Genomic DNA, 18,217 nt, shown 5'->3' with positions numbered 1-18,217 from the left:
TTCCTATTCCTATTCCTATTCCTATTCCTATTCCTATTCCTATTCCTTCAGCATTCCTCTGACATGTTTGCTGTTTCTGCTCTGACAGACTTACGCCGGGGTTACAGAAAGATTTTGGTCCAGTGCTGAATCCATGTTGAAAAAGAAGTAATGAATTATTGTTTTCTTTTAGCAAATAAATTTTTGGATGATGTCGGAGTTTGGTGGACATCAGACCTGCTGCTGCTCTAGCTGTCCCACACCCTCATCTACCACCCAAACTGCTACAGTTGCTGTAGATTTCACTAAAGTATTTTGCTTCACATTTTGCACAGGCTTTGAGGGTTGACAGGCAGTAGGTCGTTAAGTCACACTAGCTCTTTTCCAATCCTGTATTTGGACCATAAGCTGCAAAGTAAGAGTCGGTGAGAGCCTTGGATGCCTGCAGGTACTGTGCTGAAAAACCTCCTTGGTAGCCGAAGAAAACTACAAATAGTTTTGTGGCTGAAGTCCAGAAAACCCTTTTGTCGTCAGCCACCCAGCTGCAAACTGTGGAATAACTCTGTGCCCATGAACACGTATCCCAGGAGTCCAAGACTTCAGCGTGACATTAGTGGTGTTTCTGCTCCAGCCCGAGACAAATGTGTGCCTAGTAACCTGTAGACTTAATTTCACTGGTGCGATTTCCTCTGCATTTTCCAGCAGTGGACAGCCAGAGTGCCCCAGCTAATTGTATTATAAATCAGAAGCGGTGGGATGGAAACACTGTAGGAATCTCAACACGTGGATACTCATAAATCCCTTTCTGATAGCAATGGAGGAAGCCAGAAGAGGAGGGGCAGAGGAGGCTGTCATAGTGCTTTTAGGGCTTTTCATGTTTATGGCAACAGGGTGTCCTTATACACGCTTACCCATAGCTGTTTTTTTTTTCCCCTCTCTTCTCTTGGCCTCCAAAATTAAACCTGGCTGCACAATGAACATCGTGAGTCTCCTGCTGCTCATGTTCAATTTTCAAACAGTAGGAGGAAAGTGCACAGATAACAAATGCTCACTGCATGCCAGGTCCCTCCCGTGAGCTGGAGCAGCGGCCACACAAGTGTCACAGAAGCTTTCCAGGCGCAGAATAAGCAAACAGCACAACTCTCCTTCTGAGCTGAAGGGCCCAGCTCCCTGCAGCCTGAGCTCAGGGCGTGCAGCCTGCTTATTGTCACTGCAACCGTGCTGGGGAGGGCTGCGTGGAACTTCTAGGGCAGTCTTAGCCTACAGGGGCTGGGAGGAAAAGGACTTTTCAGAATAGTTTGTAGAAATACCTCTCTCTTGGTGCCTTTGTTAAGGGTCCCTCGGTGGATCTGGTTATTGTTGTGGTACTTTTTTAGCAACTGCTGCTTTACTTCACTGATGCAAAACAGGATCTGGAAATACTTTTCTTTTTGGAACTGAGTAGAAGCCCATGAAGTGCTTATCAGGTACACTTATTGGGTCAGAAGATCATGAAGGTCCCAATGGTTGGGCTTCTATAACAAAATTGTCATAAAAACAGAATCTGATTTTGGAGTGTGTATATTTAATTTGGAGCTTTAGAGGCTCCCTTTAAGGCAGCTGTTCTGTTCTCTCCATGCTTTCAAACCAAGCTGTATTTTCAGAGTTCTGTGCCATAAGACACAGGCTTCCTTTTTAGTAGCTAACAATTCTCTTTTGTGCAAATATTTGAAAAAGCTGTAAAATGCTTCTAAGCATTTTTTCCTGACCTTAGGCCACAGGGAACCACAGAGAAATGTATTAGAGAGAGAGGGCTTGTCCCGCCTGCACGGTGTCCTCTTTTTCCTGAGGAGGATGCTGCTCACTCCTGTGGCAGTAAGCACCAGGAAAAAGTGCCTAGCACAAAAGGGAAAGCCTAGTGGATTTGCTTTTTGATATCCAGGATCTTTCTGCTACCTTCTGTTAATTATAGTCTGAACTGTTGCCAAATCATCATGCCATTTCCACTCAGCCTCTGAGCAAAATGCAGGCTATAAAGAATCCTCTTTCTAGATCATATTTTTAGAACTACTTAAGAGGAATTATTACTGTGTCACTGGACTTTACAACAGGCTCCTTAGTGTCCTCCAGTATTAAGCTCTCCCCTCTTGAGCAGTGGCAGTGGTGCCAAGCCTTGACTGCAAAATCCTAATCCCCCTGTAACCTACTGCATCTGGGAACACCGTGATTTCAGGAAGGAGCCAAAGAACAAGGAAGGCATTGCTCCCATCAGCCTCACAAGGCTGCCTTGTATGGTGGAGGGAGCTCGGTTTGTTCACAGTGCATTCATGGGGACAGAAGGAGTAATGCGATAAATGTAATGTAAAATTCCTGGCGAGCCAAGAATGCAGATACAGCAAGCTTGTTTCACCAAGGGTGGTTTAGTTCTGGGGCTGGACGATGTGTCATATGAGGTTTACTGACTGAGAAATTAATATAATGCTAGAATTTGTGAATTCACATGCCGTGTCTTCCATTTAGGAGCATTCTGGAAGAGTTTTTCGACTTCAGTTTGACGAGTTCCAGATCGTCAGCAGCTCACACGATGACACCATCCTCATCTGGGATTTTCTGAATGACCCAGCTGCCCAAGCAGAATCCACTCGTTCCCCATCCAGAACATACACCTACATCTCAAGATAAATAACAGTACACTGTACCTCACACTCGCACAGGTAAAAATTATCTCAGAGGTGACACTGGATGTAATGTGAGCACGCAGCTTGAATACGTAGCTGGGTGTATCAGTATTTCTCATTTTGATTGGACAGTAACTGCAGTGTCCTGTAAAAGGAAAGAAGTGGTTTCTGTTGCCTTACAAGAAGGCCTTTATCCAAGTATTTGTGACATGCGGTGTCCGTGAGCTCCCCTGAAGAACTCCTCCACTGTCCATCATCATCAATAATTAAATCAGCTATTACTGCTGTCTAGAAGGAAGAAGGGTTTCTGCAGAGCGAGTAGAGCAGCTGCTGCCTAACAAGAGGTGCAGATGGCCTGACCCTGGGCAGTTTCACCAGGCAGGAGCGTTTTGCCAAGAGGCATCAGCTTTATTCCCTCCTGCTGAAGTGGTGACCATCCTTCTCACTCTGCAGCAAGCTGATTCAAGAGAACTGTTTGGCTAAGGGAGGAGGCACTGAGGCACAAGACCGGGCAGATTAAGTCGAGGTGCATCAATATGCAAAATCATTTACTAACTGGGCCCAGCACTTCTTTTGCTACAGCATGGGTGTAAATTGCTCATGTCTGAGCCTGGCTGGTTTGCTTATTGCCTTATCCCTTTGTCTTGGCCAACACAGTATGGGGAGGAAATTGTGTTTCTTAAGTTTGGGTCAGTTGCAGAGTGGATCTGATGTCTGTAATCAGAGTGGCATGGCATGATTGCCCGCTGTGATGGGTACCACTGCTGTTAGTAGCTTGAGAAAAAAGGCAGATGAGCTGGCAGGCTTCTGCAGGGAGTGTTCTCAGTGACATTTTTCCATGAAAATGCTCTGTTCTGGAGCACATCTTATATCTTGTTTGATGAGTAAATACGCAGTGATGTGTCAGGGCTGTCACATCAGCTGCCTTGATTTTCTCAAACACTCTGATCAGTAAGACGTTATTTTCAATCATTGAAAGGCTTAGTACAAATGGGGTTTGTTTGGTTTCTCTTTTTTGTTCTCAGGACTCATTTAAGCTGCAGTATTTATATTATCTGCCAATGCCAGGACAAAAGAACTATCCACGTAACCAATACTTGCCGAAGAGAGAAGGCTCTCAGACTTGTTTCTGGAACAAAGTTGGCATGCGGTTGATCTCAGACAGGGTCTACTCAGCGTGGCTGACTGCTAAAGTGCTGCTAAATCAGAAGATGACTTTTATCTTTCGTGAACTAATAACATTTTTAAACCTCTCCATCCATCCCTTTCCTCCCTCATCCCCGTTTTCCTATTCACTCCCCTTCCCTTTACCCTGTTTGGTTTCCCTCCAAACCCCGTCACAGATGTCCTGTGAATATATTTAAGATGTTGCCAGAACGTGTTGCTTTGCTGTTAAGCAGAAGACTTACAGCCACAGTTCACCCTGCTGGGAGAGTCACCTCAGGGTGGGAGGGTGGGTGGGGAGGAGGCTGCTGCTCTCCCGCTGAAATCCATCTCCATTGCTAGGCCTTTGTAAAGCATTCAGCTCTGAAGAGCGACAGAAACGCCAGACCTCACTCCCCACACCACTGCAGCTTTTGGCTGTTCTGACCATTCTTTTGGAGAGAGGACCCTTGAAATTTGACTGTGATGAGCCAAATCCATCTCTGTTCTCTCCTGCCTGCTCTGCTAACCCTCTGAAAGCTGGATGTGCATTGTAGTCTCCTTTAACATCTGCTTGGTTGAGGAATGCTATTCAGTGAAAAGTTAAGCTCTCCTCTGCCAAAGTCCCAAGCATGAGGGACTGGGGCTGATGTCCAGTTCCCCCTGTCCCGGTGCAGCGTTGTCTGAGGGCAGTATTTCACTAACAAAGGAATCATTTGTGCAAAGGACAATCTGGCCCCCGTTTTTCTCCCTGAAGGCAGTGTGTTGCCGGTGGCTTAGGAACCATTCTCTGTTCTGGCTGAGGTTTGAGGCTGGGGCAAGGAGGCAAGCTGGATATGCCCCTGCCTTTCCATCAAAGGCACGGTCCCCTGGTGATGGCAGGTGGGCAGTGGTGGCCGTGAGCACAGGCAGTAAGGTTAGCAGTTCTGCAACATTTCTGGGGCTGGCCTTGCTAAAAAGCCTGAGGTGGGAGGGATAGGATCGCCTTTGTTGTCTAACCTGCGTGCGTGCTGCATTGCGGTTCAGGGACACGGGATGATTTGTCCCTTTGCTGGTAGCTGAGCTGGATCTTTGCTCCCTAGCTGAGTCTTTTGCAAATTGCTGTTGTTTAGAAGATAAAAATAGCCCTGGAGGAGAGGGACGTGTGAAACAATTCTGCATGTCTCTGAACTAGACAGAGATCTGATGTGACATACCTCTTTTTACTGAGCTGAAGGGAATTGCAGCAGGCCTGCAACTGGATCAGGAAAGGGTGTATATCAGTCCCTGGCCATTCCAGGCCATGCCCACGTCTTGAATAACCCTCACTGCTTCAGTGGGGAGGTGCTCCAGTCCTGCAGTAGGAAACAGGGTCCTTTGTTTCTGGGCTGGAAGGGTTTTAAACAGGCTTTCTAACACCCTTTAAACTTGGAACTTGGCAGATGGGACATTTTATTCAGCTATTCTCATCAGTTTCACTTTGCTAGGGAAGCAGTTGTGTTGTGTCTAATTGCTTGGGATGTGCTTTTTCTACCAATGAAGTTTTGCAAGGAGCTGGACCAAGAGTCCCCAAAGAGCAGTCCAGAGGGCTTAAATTGTTCTGGTGACAGTCAGGATGGACAACATGGCAGTGGATGTAGGGAGGAATGGAAAGCAGGTCCTGAAATGCATGGGCAGCAGTGCTGAGCACCCAGCTCCTGTAGTTTCATTGAGCCTGGAGACTGCCTCAGTTCAAAAGAGCAGCTCAGAGCGTGTGATGACACTCCTGTTCTCTGTTGGAACTGTTGCTGTAAAAAGGATCTCACAGGTTAGCTCTACTCTGCTCAGGTAGCACTGCCAGTATGACCTACCTCTGCAGAGCCCTAAATGTTCTGGATCATAATAATAAGTTCATTTGCAACTAATTTTGATGCTACTTTTGAGTCTAAGAAGGTTGCTGTGGATTTCAGACAGTTACACATATCAGCTGCACTGCAGTCCCAGAGCAAAACTGGAAGGGGAGCAGAGAGCATCCAGGTTTACATCCCAGACTTCTCTCAGTTGAAGTTCAGAGTCTAATTCTTAATCCTGCTTGCACACAGTTCCTCTTAGTTCAGTTACTACAAGGTCTGCAGCATGGTTACATATCAGTAGGGGATAAAGCTTGGCTTCAGATCTGGTAGTCACTTTCCTCATCTTGTCTGGTTGTCCTCTGCCTTTCACATTTAGGTTACTGTGGAAAACAGTGATCTGTTACTCCAGCCTCTGACAGCTGCAGAACTTCTAATGTTTTAGTTGCATCTTTGTGGGTAGCACCTGCAGAGGTGTGTTTTATTTTACTGTCTGCAGAAATCTGGGAGAAGCAGAAGGCTGGCTGGCCAGGCGCAGGGAGCGCACTGCTGCAGACTGCTGTGGTTGTCATAGCCCTGCTGCTCCATGCTGCTGTGTTGTAACTTCTAAGTGCTGGGTATTTCAAGTGGTACTGTAGTTCAAACTCTGCTGTCTAAAGCTCTTTAAGGTACAGTTTGGGAGCAACAGCTGAACTCCCATTTTTTGGCAAACATAGGAACGGTGTCTCCCCTTCAAGTAAGGGCTGTGTCTGGGTACTTCATACAGAACTGCAGGAGGCTGAGGATTCTTAACCCATCCCTGAGTTGTACACGTTTTCTGATAGCTAGGATGGAAACTGAAGTGAACTGATGTAACTTGAACTTGAAGCTGCCACAGGCTGGCACTTGGTGGTGTTCATTTGCACACAGGGAGGAGCGGTCTGGTAAGTACATCTCCCAGAGTCAGAGAAGAGTGGCTTTTTCAAACTTCCCCCCTTAGCATACGTGTGCTTGTGCATGAGAGGGCAAGAGCACCTGTGAGAGAGGTTTCAGCATGAACTGAATGGGTAATCCCTCAGCCAGGTTGGAGTAATTGCAGAGCTTATGATGAAAAGAGCTAGCACCTGCCTACAGAAAGGAGACAAAAGGGGCTGAAGGTGTCTGTGGGCTTTAAGTGTTGCACATGGCTTTGAAATGAAATACCTCTGCTGCATAGAGGTGGTCACTTCTCCCACAAGCAGGGAGCTCGCAGAGCCTTCCCCTTGCGCTGCGGGATCTGAGTGCTGCAGGTGTGGGGCATCCAAAGCAGGACAGTCCCTCTGGCCACACCATCTCCTGCTTGTGACTCCTTTGGCAATAGGACACCGTTGTGCTGCAAATATTTCTCATCTTCAGAGGAATTCAGCTTGCTTTAAAATATGCAAATAGAAAATGGCACAAAGGAGTTTGCAGCGAGGGAACTTGTGTGGCTGTCTCCTCCCCAGTAACCTTCAGGGACAGACACGTCTGCTGCCGGAAGGGAAGGATGCAGGTGACAAGTCGAGAAGCCTGATCATCAGAAACGTTGAAATGCTTTACACTTGTTCCTGAGCTGGAAGCTGACTTGGACCACCGTGCTCCACCTACCTGCCACCTGCTCCAGCTCTAAAGGATCCTTGTTTTCTTTTTTTTTTTTCTTTTCTTTTTTTTAACGACACTGAAAAAACTGGAGACTACCATGCGCGTTCCCTGCCCCAGGTATGTTCCCTGCCCCTGTCACGCACTCCTTCCTCAGTCTGAGCAGGGCTCCAGGCTTGGCTCTCAGTCCTTCAGCATCCTGGCTCTGATGGGGCAGCACGTCTCTGAGAGCGCCTTCCTTTCACACCTGTAGGTCTGACTTGTGGCTGATGCAGTCGGTGTTTGTGCTGAGGCACGGCACTACCAGCTCTCCTTGGGAAGAGATGAGAGGAGAGGAGCCCCAGCCTTCCTGCTGCAGGCCTGGGGAGGAGAGGAGGAGAGAACCATGTGGCTGAAGGCTAGGAGGGAAGCGTGGGGGTGAGATGGAGCTCTGCACGAGCGGGGACAGTGCTGCAAAAACAGGGTTCTTAGCTGGTGTACTTGGCTCACGAGGATGAAGGGTTACTGTAAGGACATCAGAAATGCCAGGAAGTCATCAAGCAGTGCCTGCAGGAATGGGTGGGTCCAGCGATGCCCACGTTTAAGCTGCACTGGGGCACGGGGTGAGAGGTCTGAACTGCAGTGACCAAGAGGACTTTGCCAGGTCTCCCAGTGGCATGCATGATGCACTGACGTGCTGAGCCTTGCCCTGCTGCTGTTCCCCAAGGAGCATTAACAGCTTCCCAGAAGGAAGGGGAACGGCAGGAGACCTGGCTGTCCCTGGAGAGGTCTCCATATGAAATCCCTCCTTCATCCAGCCAGCACATCCCGCTGGGTTGATTGGCGTGAGGGCCACGGTCTTTGTCCTCACTTAATACCAGAACAGAAGCGGCAGGTCCCACGGGCACATTCCTTCTGCCCATCCCCAGCAGTGGGCTGGGAGGGATGGTTGCCTGCTGAGGCTGAGATTTGGTTCCCCTCCTTTCCCCCTCACTCCTTTTTTTTTTTTTAATGAGCTGTAGCCTAACTCCTGGCACGTTCCCAGAGCTCCTCTCCCATGGTGAGCCTTGATACACAGCCAGAATAAATCATCCTTTGTCTTGTCAGAAAATTCTCCCCGTGACTTTGTGCTTGTTCCCAAAGACCGCTGGGCTTCCCTGCTTGTCCCGTGGATATCTCACAGGAGTTGTCACCACTGGTTAATCTTCGGTGACGTTAAACTGATACACTGAAAACCAGAGGGATGCTGATGTGCATGGATGTACGAGCCCTTAATGTGTGGTAACTGACTGCTGGATGGGTCCCTTTTGTAGTAGGTGGTCACCCCAAAAACTGTCCTGTGCTGCATCCCTGCTCAGACTGAGGGCTGGGGGGGGGGAGAAGGACGTGGCTTCTCCAGAGTTTTTGGTTTGTTACTCTGCTATATTTGTTATCTGGATTCTTAAGTAACGAGTGCTTTGAATTTTGTGATTATGTTACGGTGATGTGTAGTTAATGTACTAATGTTCACTTGAGCTAGGGTCATGGTAACAGTGTGGTTTGTTTTTTTTTAACTGTTCAGAAAATAACTTAAATACAAATACAAAGGTTAAGCTGTGAACCTCTCCTGTGTTCCTTTTGGGATGAAGGACAGTGTTGGACCATCAGGGCTGTGCCTTGCACTTGGACATGCACGAACCTCCCTGCCCCAGCACCAGCCTGGGGGCTGCTCCCGGGCCTCTGTCTGTGCTCTGGAAGGCAGAAAGAGGGGAAAAAAACCCACCACCACCACCACTTTTTCCTAAAACCACAGCATACTTTTTAATTAACAAACTCCACCAAATGACTGGTGGCCTCTAGCTGGGTCGAATGCGTCTGCCCTGTAAGTCAGAGTGGATGCGAGGCACCGAGCCACAACCATCTTGCCTATAAAAGTATAAAGACTGTGCTTTTCTGGGTACACTTGCAAGATCCTGGTAGGAGAAGCACAAATTTGTTTTATAAGCTAATCAGAATCCTGCTGTTCAATAATGAGTGAGTAATTGACATATCGCAGCACCGCCATGCGACACAATGGCTGGGGATGCTGAAATGCTGACAATTCAAATGCGAGCACCCTTGGCCTCAGAATACCTTTCTCTTACAAATGCTCTGCGGATGGCAACCTCAGATCTTCCCGTTTTACTTAACAGCCCCTTTTAACACAAAGGCGACTGCGGTTTTAAGATCCCGGCTCCCAGGGTGGGCACAAAACAAACACTTGCCGTGCGCCCGCTGCCACTCTCCCTGCTGGCTCCATTCTTGGGAAGCAGCAGGGGATGGAGATGGCGAACCTCCTGCTTTCTGCTGGGCTGGGAGTCCTGTCACCTCCAATCCCCATCTCTCCTTGTGACAGCATTCCCAGCAGCCGCGTGCTTTGTTTGGAGAGGGTTGGATTTTTAATACATACGTCGTCGATTTGTGCTGCTTTATCCTCTGCTGTTCCTATCCTGCTCTATCCCTAGCCAACCCTTCCTCTCCTTCCCATCGATGCCCAAAGACAAGGGTCATCGAATCACAGAGTGATCGAGTTGGAAGGGACCCCAGAGGTGAGAAAATCACAGAATGGTTGGGCTGGAAGGGACCCCAAAGATGGGAGAGTCACAGGATAGTGGGGCTGGAGGGAACCCCAAAGACCATCCAGTTCCAACCCATCAGAGCTGGAGAACTTCCCAGCAATTCTGCCTTCACATCCAGGAGCACAGGATCTGAGACAGAAAAGCAATCTTCATTGTAAATTTCTGTGGGAACAGAGTGAGTGCCAGGCAGCTTATCTTAAATAGATTCAGTGCTTAATTACCCTTTCCTTTTAAAAATGTGTGCCTTATTTCCACTTCAAATGGAGAAGGAAAGTAATGTTTGCCATATCTCCAAATTAACAGCGTTTGATCGACCCACGGCTTTAAAATGAAATTTTCTGGTGGTGGTTTCTTTCTTGTTTTTTCTTTCAATTTTATACGCACACTTCAGCAAGGAGTGTTTGGGGAAGAGGGAAATCAGTCGGTGTCGGCCTGCTGGGCACATTAATGGTGGGAGCCTCGTGGCTGCTGGGGATGTTTGCTGAGGTGAGGGGCTGCTGTGCCAGGGCTGCTGGGCTTGGAGGAGGAAAACCTGGGCTTGGAAGGGCTCTGTGCAGGTACGTGGCCTTCCTGCAGTGGGAGAGCACCCAGATAGGAGGTGACTGCGAGCACTCACTGCAGGGGTGAGAGTGGGAGGGAATGGGATGGATTGGGGTCTGGCTCCTGCTTTCCCCCCAAAGCACACGGAGTCAGGGAGGACCGGGGCTGCCTGTAAGACGCAGTGCTGAGCTGCATCCCAGCACGGAGCAGTGGGGGTTGCTTGCCAGCGCTTGTCCCCATCGCACCGAGTGCCACCATCGCTGGGTCAGGTCGCAGGAGTGTCTCCAATTAACCTGGCTCCCCAGTGGCCCTTAATTGACACCTCAGGCTTCCTCCTCACCCCCCTCCCTTCCTACCATGTTGTCCCCACCTGCACATCCACCAAAGCTCCAGCAGCTGCTGGGGACCAGTGACAGTAACCCAGATTTACTCCTAAATCCAGTGACAGCCCCGTGACAGCAGCCTTGTCCTTCTGCTCTGAGGACAGAGCCCTTGAAGTCCCACATATCTATGCGGGTCGATGTCCCAATGAAGACATGGGGAAACTGAGGCAGAGAGAGATGGAGGGGCTCTCGGAACGTCACTGCAGGACACAGGGAGTCCCGTGTGGAGGGACCTGTCCCACGGTGGGGCCAGCCAGCCTGGCCTGTCCCTTTTAAGCTTTTGGAGCTGTTGCCAGCCTGGCTTAGTGGGGTCCCCATCCTTTTGACTGGCTGTTCAGCAAATTAAGAGCTTGCTATTAGACTGCTAATTAAAGGCACTTCATTAGCAGCAGGGGAGGCAGCTCCTGGCCGCAGCGAAATTGGATTCCTCTGAGCTGCCATGAGCTGCATCTCTACTCTCTGGGGCTGGGGGCTGCAGCCTGGGGCTGGGGGCTCTGCCACCCTGGTCCCGACAAGGGCAGATGCCCCCATTCATCAGGACACGTGGGTCACCAGCCCTCCTACCCTCATCACTGCAGATAGGGCATAGCTGCCTCGCAGCCCGATGTGATGGTGGGGGGCTGATGGCGGTGCTGGGAGATGTGGACATCCCCTTCAACCCTCTGCTTCCAGTCCTGAGGAGCCCCATTGAGGCAGGGAGGGTTCCAGACTCCTCCTCCACCCACTTTGAAGCCTCCAATGAGCCCAGGGGACAATACTCAGACTGCCTTTCCTTCTTTTCCTTTCCCTTCCCTCCTTCCATCTGAAAATGGGAGAGAAGAGCCAGGCACAGGGGCTGCCTTCCTCCCCTCCTCCTCATCCTCAGACCGACGAGAAGGGGACCTCGCGGCCCAGCAGGGACATCAGTGGGGTGAGTGTTGGGTAGGCAGGGGTCTGGGTTGGGGGCTGCCCCATCCCCATTCCCCACATCCCTCATGGTGTGTAACCCCCCCCCAGTTCCCAGCTCGGGATTCCGACTGGGATTAGTGAGGATTTGGTGTGCGTGAGCCGGGAGCTGCTGAGTGCTATGGATCTGACTACTGGGCTCAGAAAGGGGGGCTGGGGGAGAGGAAACTCCCAGGACTGGGATTTGGCTACTGGGGAGCTCTGTGGGGCTGGGGTATGTGCTTGGAACAGGGCTCTGTTGCTCTCCTCTCCCCCAGCGCCTCACCTGCCCCCTGCTCTCCGTCACCCTCCTGGTATCCTTCGGCTCCTCCATGCTCTATGGCTACAACCTGGCTGTGGTGAACTCGCCAGCGGCGGTAAGGGATGGCACAGCCCCACCGGGATCTGCATCCCTCCGTGGAGGCGGTGGGACCCCAACTCCTGCCCAACAGTGAAGTGCTGGCTCTTCCCTCAGGCTGTTGCCCCAGGGCTGGCTGTGATGCTGTTGGCCCCCCGCCTTTCTGCTCTCCAGTCAGTGCCCATCTCTCTGCCCCACAGCACATAAAGGCCTTCTACAACGCCACGTGGTCCCAGCGCTATGGGCACGGGCTGCCCCCTGGGCCCCTCACCCTCCTCTACTCTCTGACCGTCTCCGTCTTCGCCCTGGGCGGGCTGGGGGGCTCTTTGCTGGTGGGGACTCTGGTGGCACGCTATGGCAGGTAAGGGGGTGGCACGGGGCAGATGGGGCCGTAGGGGCTGCCCCACTGCTGTGTGTACCCCATAGGCACGGCACGCTGGGACGCAGCGCTCTGCTCGTCCTCCTGGCCGGTGGCCTCATGGCCTTCAGCCGACAGCTGGCAGCCCCCGAGATGGTGATCATCGGCCGTGCCATCACCGGGCTGCACTCAGGTGGGTGGAGAAGACCCTAACCCTAACCCTGAGAGGGTCTGGGGGTTGTCTGTGTGGCCACCTTGCTGCCTACCGCCTGGCCCTGCTGTCCATGCTGTCAGGTATCTGTCTCAGCGTGGTGCCCCTCTACCTGGGAGAAATCGCTCCCAAGAACCTGCGGGGTTTCCTGGGCCTCCTGCCCAGCATCTTCATCTGCCTGGGGGTGTTCTGCGCGCAGGTGCTGGGGCTGCCTGAGCTGCTGGGCCAGGTGAGCAGGATGGGGTATCACCCAATGGGGTACTGCCCAATGGGATGTCCCCCAGTGGGATGCCCTCCCCAAGGGTTACCCCCCAATGGAATGTCCCTTTTGTGCCCCTACCACAGGCCCTGCACTGCCCTCCCCATGACACATCTCCATCTCTGCTCTCCCCAGGACAGGTACTGGCCCCTGTTCCTAGCGGTGGTGGCCATCCCTGCCTCCCTCCAGCTCCTGCTGCTGCACTGCTTCCCAGAGAGCCCACGGTTCCTACTGATAGAGAGGAATGATGTCTGTGGGGCAACTGAGGGTGAGGGTTGTCCTAGGGGGGAACCACCTGCGTGTATGCATCCTACCACACTACCCTGACAGCCCCCATACCCCGTATAACCCAAATCATCTCTCCCACTCAACTATCCCATAGCATTTCCCTGGTGCCCATCACTGTGGTGTCAGGGCATCTCCCTGACTCCCAGGGATGCACGGCCCAGTGGATCCCCCCATGCCGTGTTTATGAACACCCATCCACCCTCACCCACAGCGCTGCGCCGGTTCCTGGGGACACCTGATGTGCAGGAGGTGCTGGAGGAGATGAAGGAGGAGCAGCAGTCCCTCTCCTCGGTGCAGACAGTCTCTGTCCAACAGCTGCTGCGGGACGGCTCAGTGCGCTGGCAGACCCTCTCGGTGGCGGTGGTGAATGTGGGCATGCAGCTCTCAGGGATCGATGCCGTGAGTCCTGGTCCTGAAGCCTGGTTCTGCTGGGACACAGAGTTCTGTGCCCCCGCTCACATTGAGTCCCCTCCTTGGCAGATCTGGTTTTACACCAACACCATCTTCCAGAACGCAGGGATCCCCAAATCCCAGATCCCATACACCACTGTGGGCACCGGCGCCATTGAAGTTGTTGCGGGGCTGATTGGGGTGAGTGAGGGATGGACAGACAGACCTCAGCACCCAGCGCCATCGAGCCTTGGGTCAGATAGACCCCATATGCCATCTGTGCCACTCTCTGCAGGGGGGTGGCAGGAAAACGGGGTGGAAGAATGGGGTGAGAAGGCTCAATTTTAGGACATATATCTGAATGAGGACATAGAGGTGCCACCAGGAGCACTCCATGCCTGCAGCTGGACCTGGACCCACAGTGTACCCTCATCACCACCGTGGGATCCCCATTGTCCCCTTGCTTTCTGCTCTCCCCTGGCAGTGCTTCACCATTGAGAAGCTGGGCCGGCGGCCCCTCATCATCACTGGGTTCTGTGCCATGGGCACTTGCCTGGCAGGCATCACTGGCTGTCTGCTGCTTCAGGTAGGGCTGGGACATTGCCATCCCATGGGCCTTGGGTGCCTTAATGAGATTCCAACCCCGGGCAACCCTTAATGAGGGCTGGGTGGTGAAGGGATGAATCACAGACATAGAATGCGTAGAAGCATTAAGGTTGGAAAAGATCACTGAGATCACCAAGTCCAACCCTCCAGTGGATGGGATGGGTGCTCCCTGAGCTGGCTCTGCTTTGCTCCGGACCACCCATCTCTCTTCTGTACTGGTGTCCCACCATCCCGTGTCCCACCACAGACTGCCCTGCCCTGGATGCGTTACGTCGCCGTTGCCTGCGTGGTGGGCATCATCGCTGGGTTCTGCATGGGGCCAGGTGGGCCTGGGGGCTGTGGGGCCGGGGCTGGGGACAGGGGACAGCACAGAGCTGGGTGCTCCAGACCTCAGGCACAGAACCTGCCCTGCTTTACCCAGTTGATGTATTAGCAGAGCCGTTAGCAGATCTATAATTCATCCTCAGCCCAGACTTTATTCACTGTAATTACATCTTTAATTAGGATTTTAATGGCTCATTGTTCACAAACAATGATGAATAGGACTTTTATAACAAAAATATACATATTTCTATTCTGGGCGAGCTGTGAGTAAGAGTCCATTGGGGGCTGCACTCCTCCTGGAGTTATTATCACTTTTGCTTGCTTGTTCATTTCCTTCCTTGGAGCACCTCTCACGAGGATGACTTGAGCATCCCCAGCACTGGGACCCCGGGCACAGCACCAGGACTGAAGCTTCCCGGTCCAGTACCCATCCCATTGTCCCAAAGGGCCGTGACATCCTGGTCCCCTGCCACTGACCCAACCATCCCTCCGCAGCTGGCGTCCCCTTCCTGATGACAGCCGAGCTCTTCACGCAGTCCCACCGCTCGGCTGCCTATGTCCTGGGGGGTTCTCTCAATTGGCTCTGCAATTTCACCATTGGCTTCATCTTCCCGTTCCTGCAGGTAATGGCCTCGGGTTGGGCTCTGGGATGGCCCTGACCCCTCTGCTCCCCCAGGAGCCGAGACCAGCCGCCCCAACCCTTCCCTCTCCTTGTCCCCAGATGTCAACCGGTGCCTTTTCCTACTTGGTTTTCTGTGGGGTCTGCCTGCTGGTGGCCCTCTATGTCTACCTCATCGTCCCCGAGACCAAGAACAAGACCTTCGTGGAGATCAGCCGTGTCTTTGCTGCCCGCCAACCCCTCGCCCCACCGTGCCATGTGGGGCTGCTGAGGCTCCGTGGATACGGGGCCACGGAGAGCAGCCTGGAGGGCTCAGAGCACAGCCTGCCCTGAGCCCCAGCGAGTGCTGAGAGGGGAGCAGGGACAACGGTGGGTGTTGCTGGACGTCTTGCCAACCCGCAGCCCGACGATGCGCATGGGAACAGCGACTGGTCCGTATGGATCCCTACTGCCTGGTCCAACACCGTGGAAGCAGAGATCACGGCCCCATAGCATCCTCCACGTCCCCCTCCCGACTCGGCTGCTCTCGGCAGCAGAACAGAGCGGTAAATATGTGCAGCATTACATATGTATAATGGAGTGTAAATAACCCCAAAAAGTGCATTGTAAATAGACTCCAAGTTTATCCTTTATTAATGAGGCACTGAGTGCCCTGCTGTTTTAGAGCAGCGAGACTTTCATAATATCAAAACCTAAATTACACTTGTGTCTCTCATTCCCAGCAAACGACAGCATCATTTCAGGCCTCTTTGCCACTGGTATTTATTTATTCTGGTATTTATTTCTCTCTCCCACCCGGCGTGCTGGGCAGCCTAGGAGATGCCCCGTGCCCTCCCCGTGGCAAGCAGTGACCCCTCGACCCCTGCGTGCCGGTGTGACCCACGAGCCCTGCTGTCATGTTGTGGAATCATTAAGGTTGGAAGAGACCTCTAACATTGAGTCCAAACAACCTCCTACCACCAAAATTGCCCAGTGAACTGGGGCTGAGGCACAGGTCGCCCAGAGAGGGGAGGGGTGGGGACATTCACTTCCCTGGAGACACCCAAGGTCGGGCTGGATGGGCTCTGAGCACCTGACGAAGCTGTAGGTGCCCCCATTCAATGCAGAATGGGACCAGGTGGCATTTAAGAGTTCCTTCAGCTCAAACAATGTGGTAGTTCTAAATAATCCCTCATGGGGTTGGGAGAAGTACAGGGCTCCAGCACTGCCCAAGCCCACCAAAAGGATTCAGCCATACTCAGAGGGCACTGAGGATGAGGGGATGACACAGCGATGGTGAGGGGAAGGCTTTGAAAAAATCAGAGGTGTTACAGAGAAGTGACTTCGGTGCCGTGAGGGTACTCACGGCCTTGCTAGGATCTGTGGAAGCAAAGACAGAGGTGATCTGCCCGGGGTGCCTTCCTACGGTGCGCCCAGTGCTGAGGGAAGGAGCACTGGGTGGAGAGGAGAGTGAAGATGTGTGCCATTCCAAACCACAGCACGTTTCCTGGGATCCAACGCTCCCCAACCCAACCTCTCCAAAACGCGTCTTTGAAGGATGAGCTATTCAGAAAATAGCTATACGTGCACAAGCGTGCTTCCCTATAGAAAGAGAAGGAAGGATCCCGTATGGCGGAGCGGGTCGGTGCCGGGGCGGTCGGGGCGCGAGGTGCGCGCCAGCAGATGGCACTGCCGGGATTTATGGCTGCAGCAAGCTGCCTCTCGGAGAGCGCTCATGTAGGAGATGTCCTATTATATGGGCAGTTGACTTTAATAGTCATTGTGTGCTTAAAGCACAGCAAAACAACAGTGGGAAAAAGAAAAAGAAAAAAAAAAAAAAAAGAAGGAAAAAAAAAAAAGAAATCCCCACTGCACTCGGATGGCCCTTTCCCCCCCCCCCCCCCAGCCCTGCTAGTCTATTTGTACAGTAAATTAAAAATATGAATCACTTCTCTCTACTGCCTCCCCAAACACTCATCCTGTCAGGCGCTGTGTTGTCTTCATTTGTATTACCTTAATTTAATGTTAATTATGTTCTTCATTTACAAAGAACACGCGTCCGCACTCCCCGCCGGGGGATTTTCCACGCTGCGCTCTGTGCAGAGCAGGAGATTCTGCAGAGTGCAGGGATGGGGCGGCAGGGGTGCTCCGTGCCCCCCCCACTGCTGCTATTGCCTCTCGATTTATGGGAGCGCATCGCTGCCGCCGCACACAAGCCATGTCCCACTCCTCCCATCCCCCCACCCCCAACAAATCCTTCCCAAAAGGCGGTCGGCCCGCAGAGGGCAGCGATTTATGGTGGGAGCGCATTGGGGGTGCGGCATTGTGTGCCTCAGTTTCCCCATCGGCTGTTGGGGAAAACCCCAAACTCCCAACCTGGGAATGGGTGGGATGTCCTGGGATGTGCAGGGCAGAGCCGGGGAGGCAGTGGGCAGAATTGGCTGGGAGCACCTGCTGAAAGCCCCCAGATGCCCTGCAGAGGTATTAGAAATACAGACATTAAATTAAAAATCCTTATTCTGCGTTATTACCCAAAGAGTAGAAAAGAACTGAAAATGACAGCCCCCCCATGAAGACCCATGATCCCAAGCACCTTTCTCCCTATTCCCACCCTCAGTTTCCATGGAAACAGCCAAATATTGGGGGGCGAAGCCCTGAGCGCCCCCAACCACAAATTATCATCAGCAGCAGGCCGGGGTCAGGTCCCTGGTGGAGGACTGGGGGTTTCCCCTTCCTCCCACCACCCCATGGGGCTGAGGCTGCTCACTTCATCCCACCAACGCCTCCAATGAGCCCTGGCACAAACCCTTGGGGTGGGACATGGGGGGGAACCATCCCACTTATCTCCTCCCCTCTTACCAAAGACCTTTTGCTGCCCCAGATGCGATCCAGGAGATGCTGCGTCCTCCAGCAGAAAGCCACGGCTGTGTCCCCTGCAGTGACTCGCTCGTGCCAACATTTTAATGAATGACAATGGCTCTTTTTTTTTTTTTTTTTTCCTTTTTTTTTCTTCTATTTTTCTTTTTTTTAGCTTTTTTTTTTTTAGTTTTTTTTTCCTTTCCCTCTCTCTCCCCCATAAGCGCCTTAATGCGTGCGCTCAGCCCGGCCGATCCCCACAGCCACGGAAATATTAGGTTGACGGATGTGGTCTGTCGCCAGCGCTCCCTGCGCGGGTCCGCCTGTCAGCCCGCCGATGATGACATTAACACGGGAAGAAAG

The 18,217-nt window shown here is 52.2% G+C and overlaps 2 protein-coding genes across 9 annotated transcripts in view; both read left to right on the top strand.

Moving 5' to 3' along the window:
* Positions 1 to 4,075, top strand: part of BTRC (beta-transducin repeat containing E3 ubiquitin protein ligase) — a 107,473-nt gene extending 103,398 nt beyond the window's left edge. For all 8 annotated transcript variants that reach the window (XM_042862911.1, XM_042862910.1, XM_042862906.1 and 5 more), the window contains 2 exons: positions 2,479 to 2,672; positions 3,662 to 4,075. In XM_042862911.1, coding sequence (XP_042718845.1) covers positions 2,479 to 2,640 — 162 coding nt within the window. In that variant the 3' untranslated portion in view covers positions 2,641 to 2,672; positions 3,662 to 4,075. The remainder of the gene's footprint in view (positions 1 to 2,478; positions 2,673 to 3,661) is intronic.
* A 6,439-nt stretch (positions 4,076 to 10,514) lies between these two features.
* Positions 10,515 to 16,725, top strand: LOC122175422 (solute carrier family 2, facilitated glucose transporter member 5-like). The gene is given in 14 exon segments (XM_042863106.1): positions 10,515 to 11,592; positions 11,885 to 11,983; positions 12,165 to 12,325; positions 12,391 to 12,515; positions 12,617 to 12,762; positions 12,928 to 13,060; positions 13,292 to 13,479; positions 13,561 to 13,671; positions 13,955 to 14,056; positions 14,324 to 14,399; positions 14,896 to 15,023; positions 15,122 to 15,304; positions 15,426 to 15,477; positions 15,480 to 16,725. Coding segments are annotated over 14 exon segments (1,638 nt in total). The 5' UTR covers positions 10,515 to 11,490; the 3' UTR covers positions 15,512 to 16,725.
* The last annotated feature ends 1,492 nt before the right edge of the window (positions 16,726 to 18,217 follow it).

This window comes from Lagopus leucura, unplaced genomic scaffold (assembly GCF_019238085.1).
Source record: "Lagopus leucura isolate 7727_CA_CO unplaced genomic scaffold, USGS_WTPT01 Super-Scaffold_739, whole genome shotgun sequence".
NCBI lineage: Eukaryota > Metazoa > Chordata > Aves > Galliformes > Phasianidae > Lagopus > Lagopus leucura.
The sequence above is the reverse complement of the archived record's forward strand: the minus strand, read 5'-3'. Positions and strand labels throughout refer to the sequence as shown.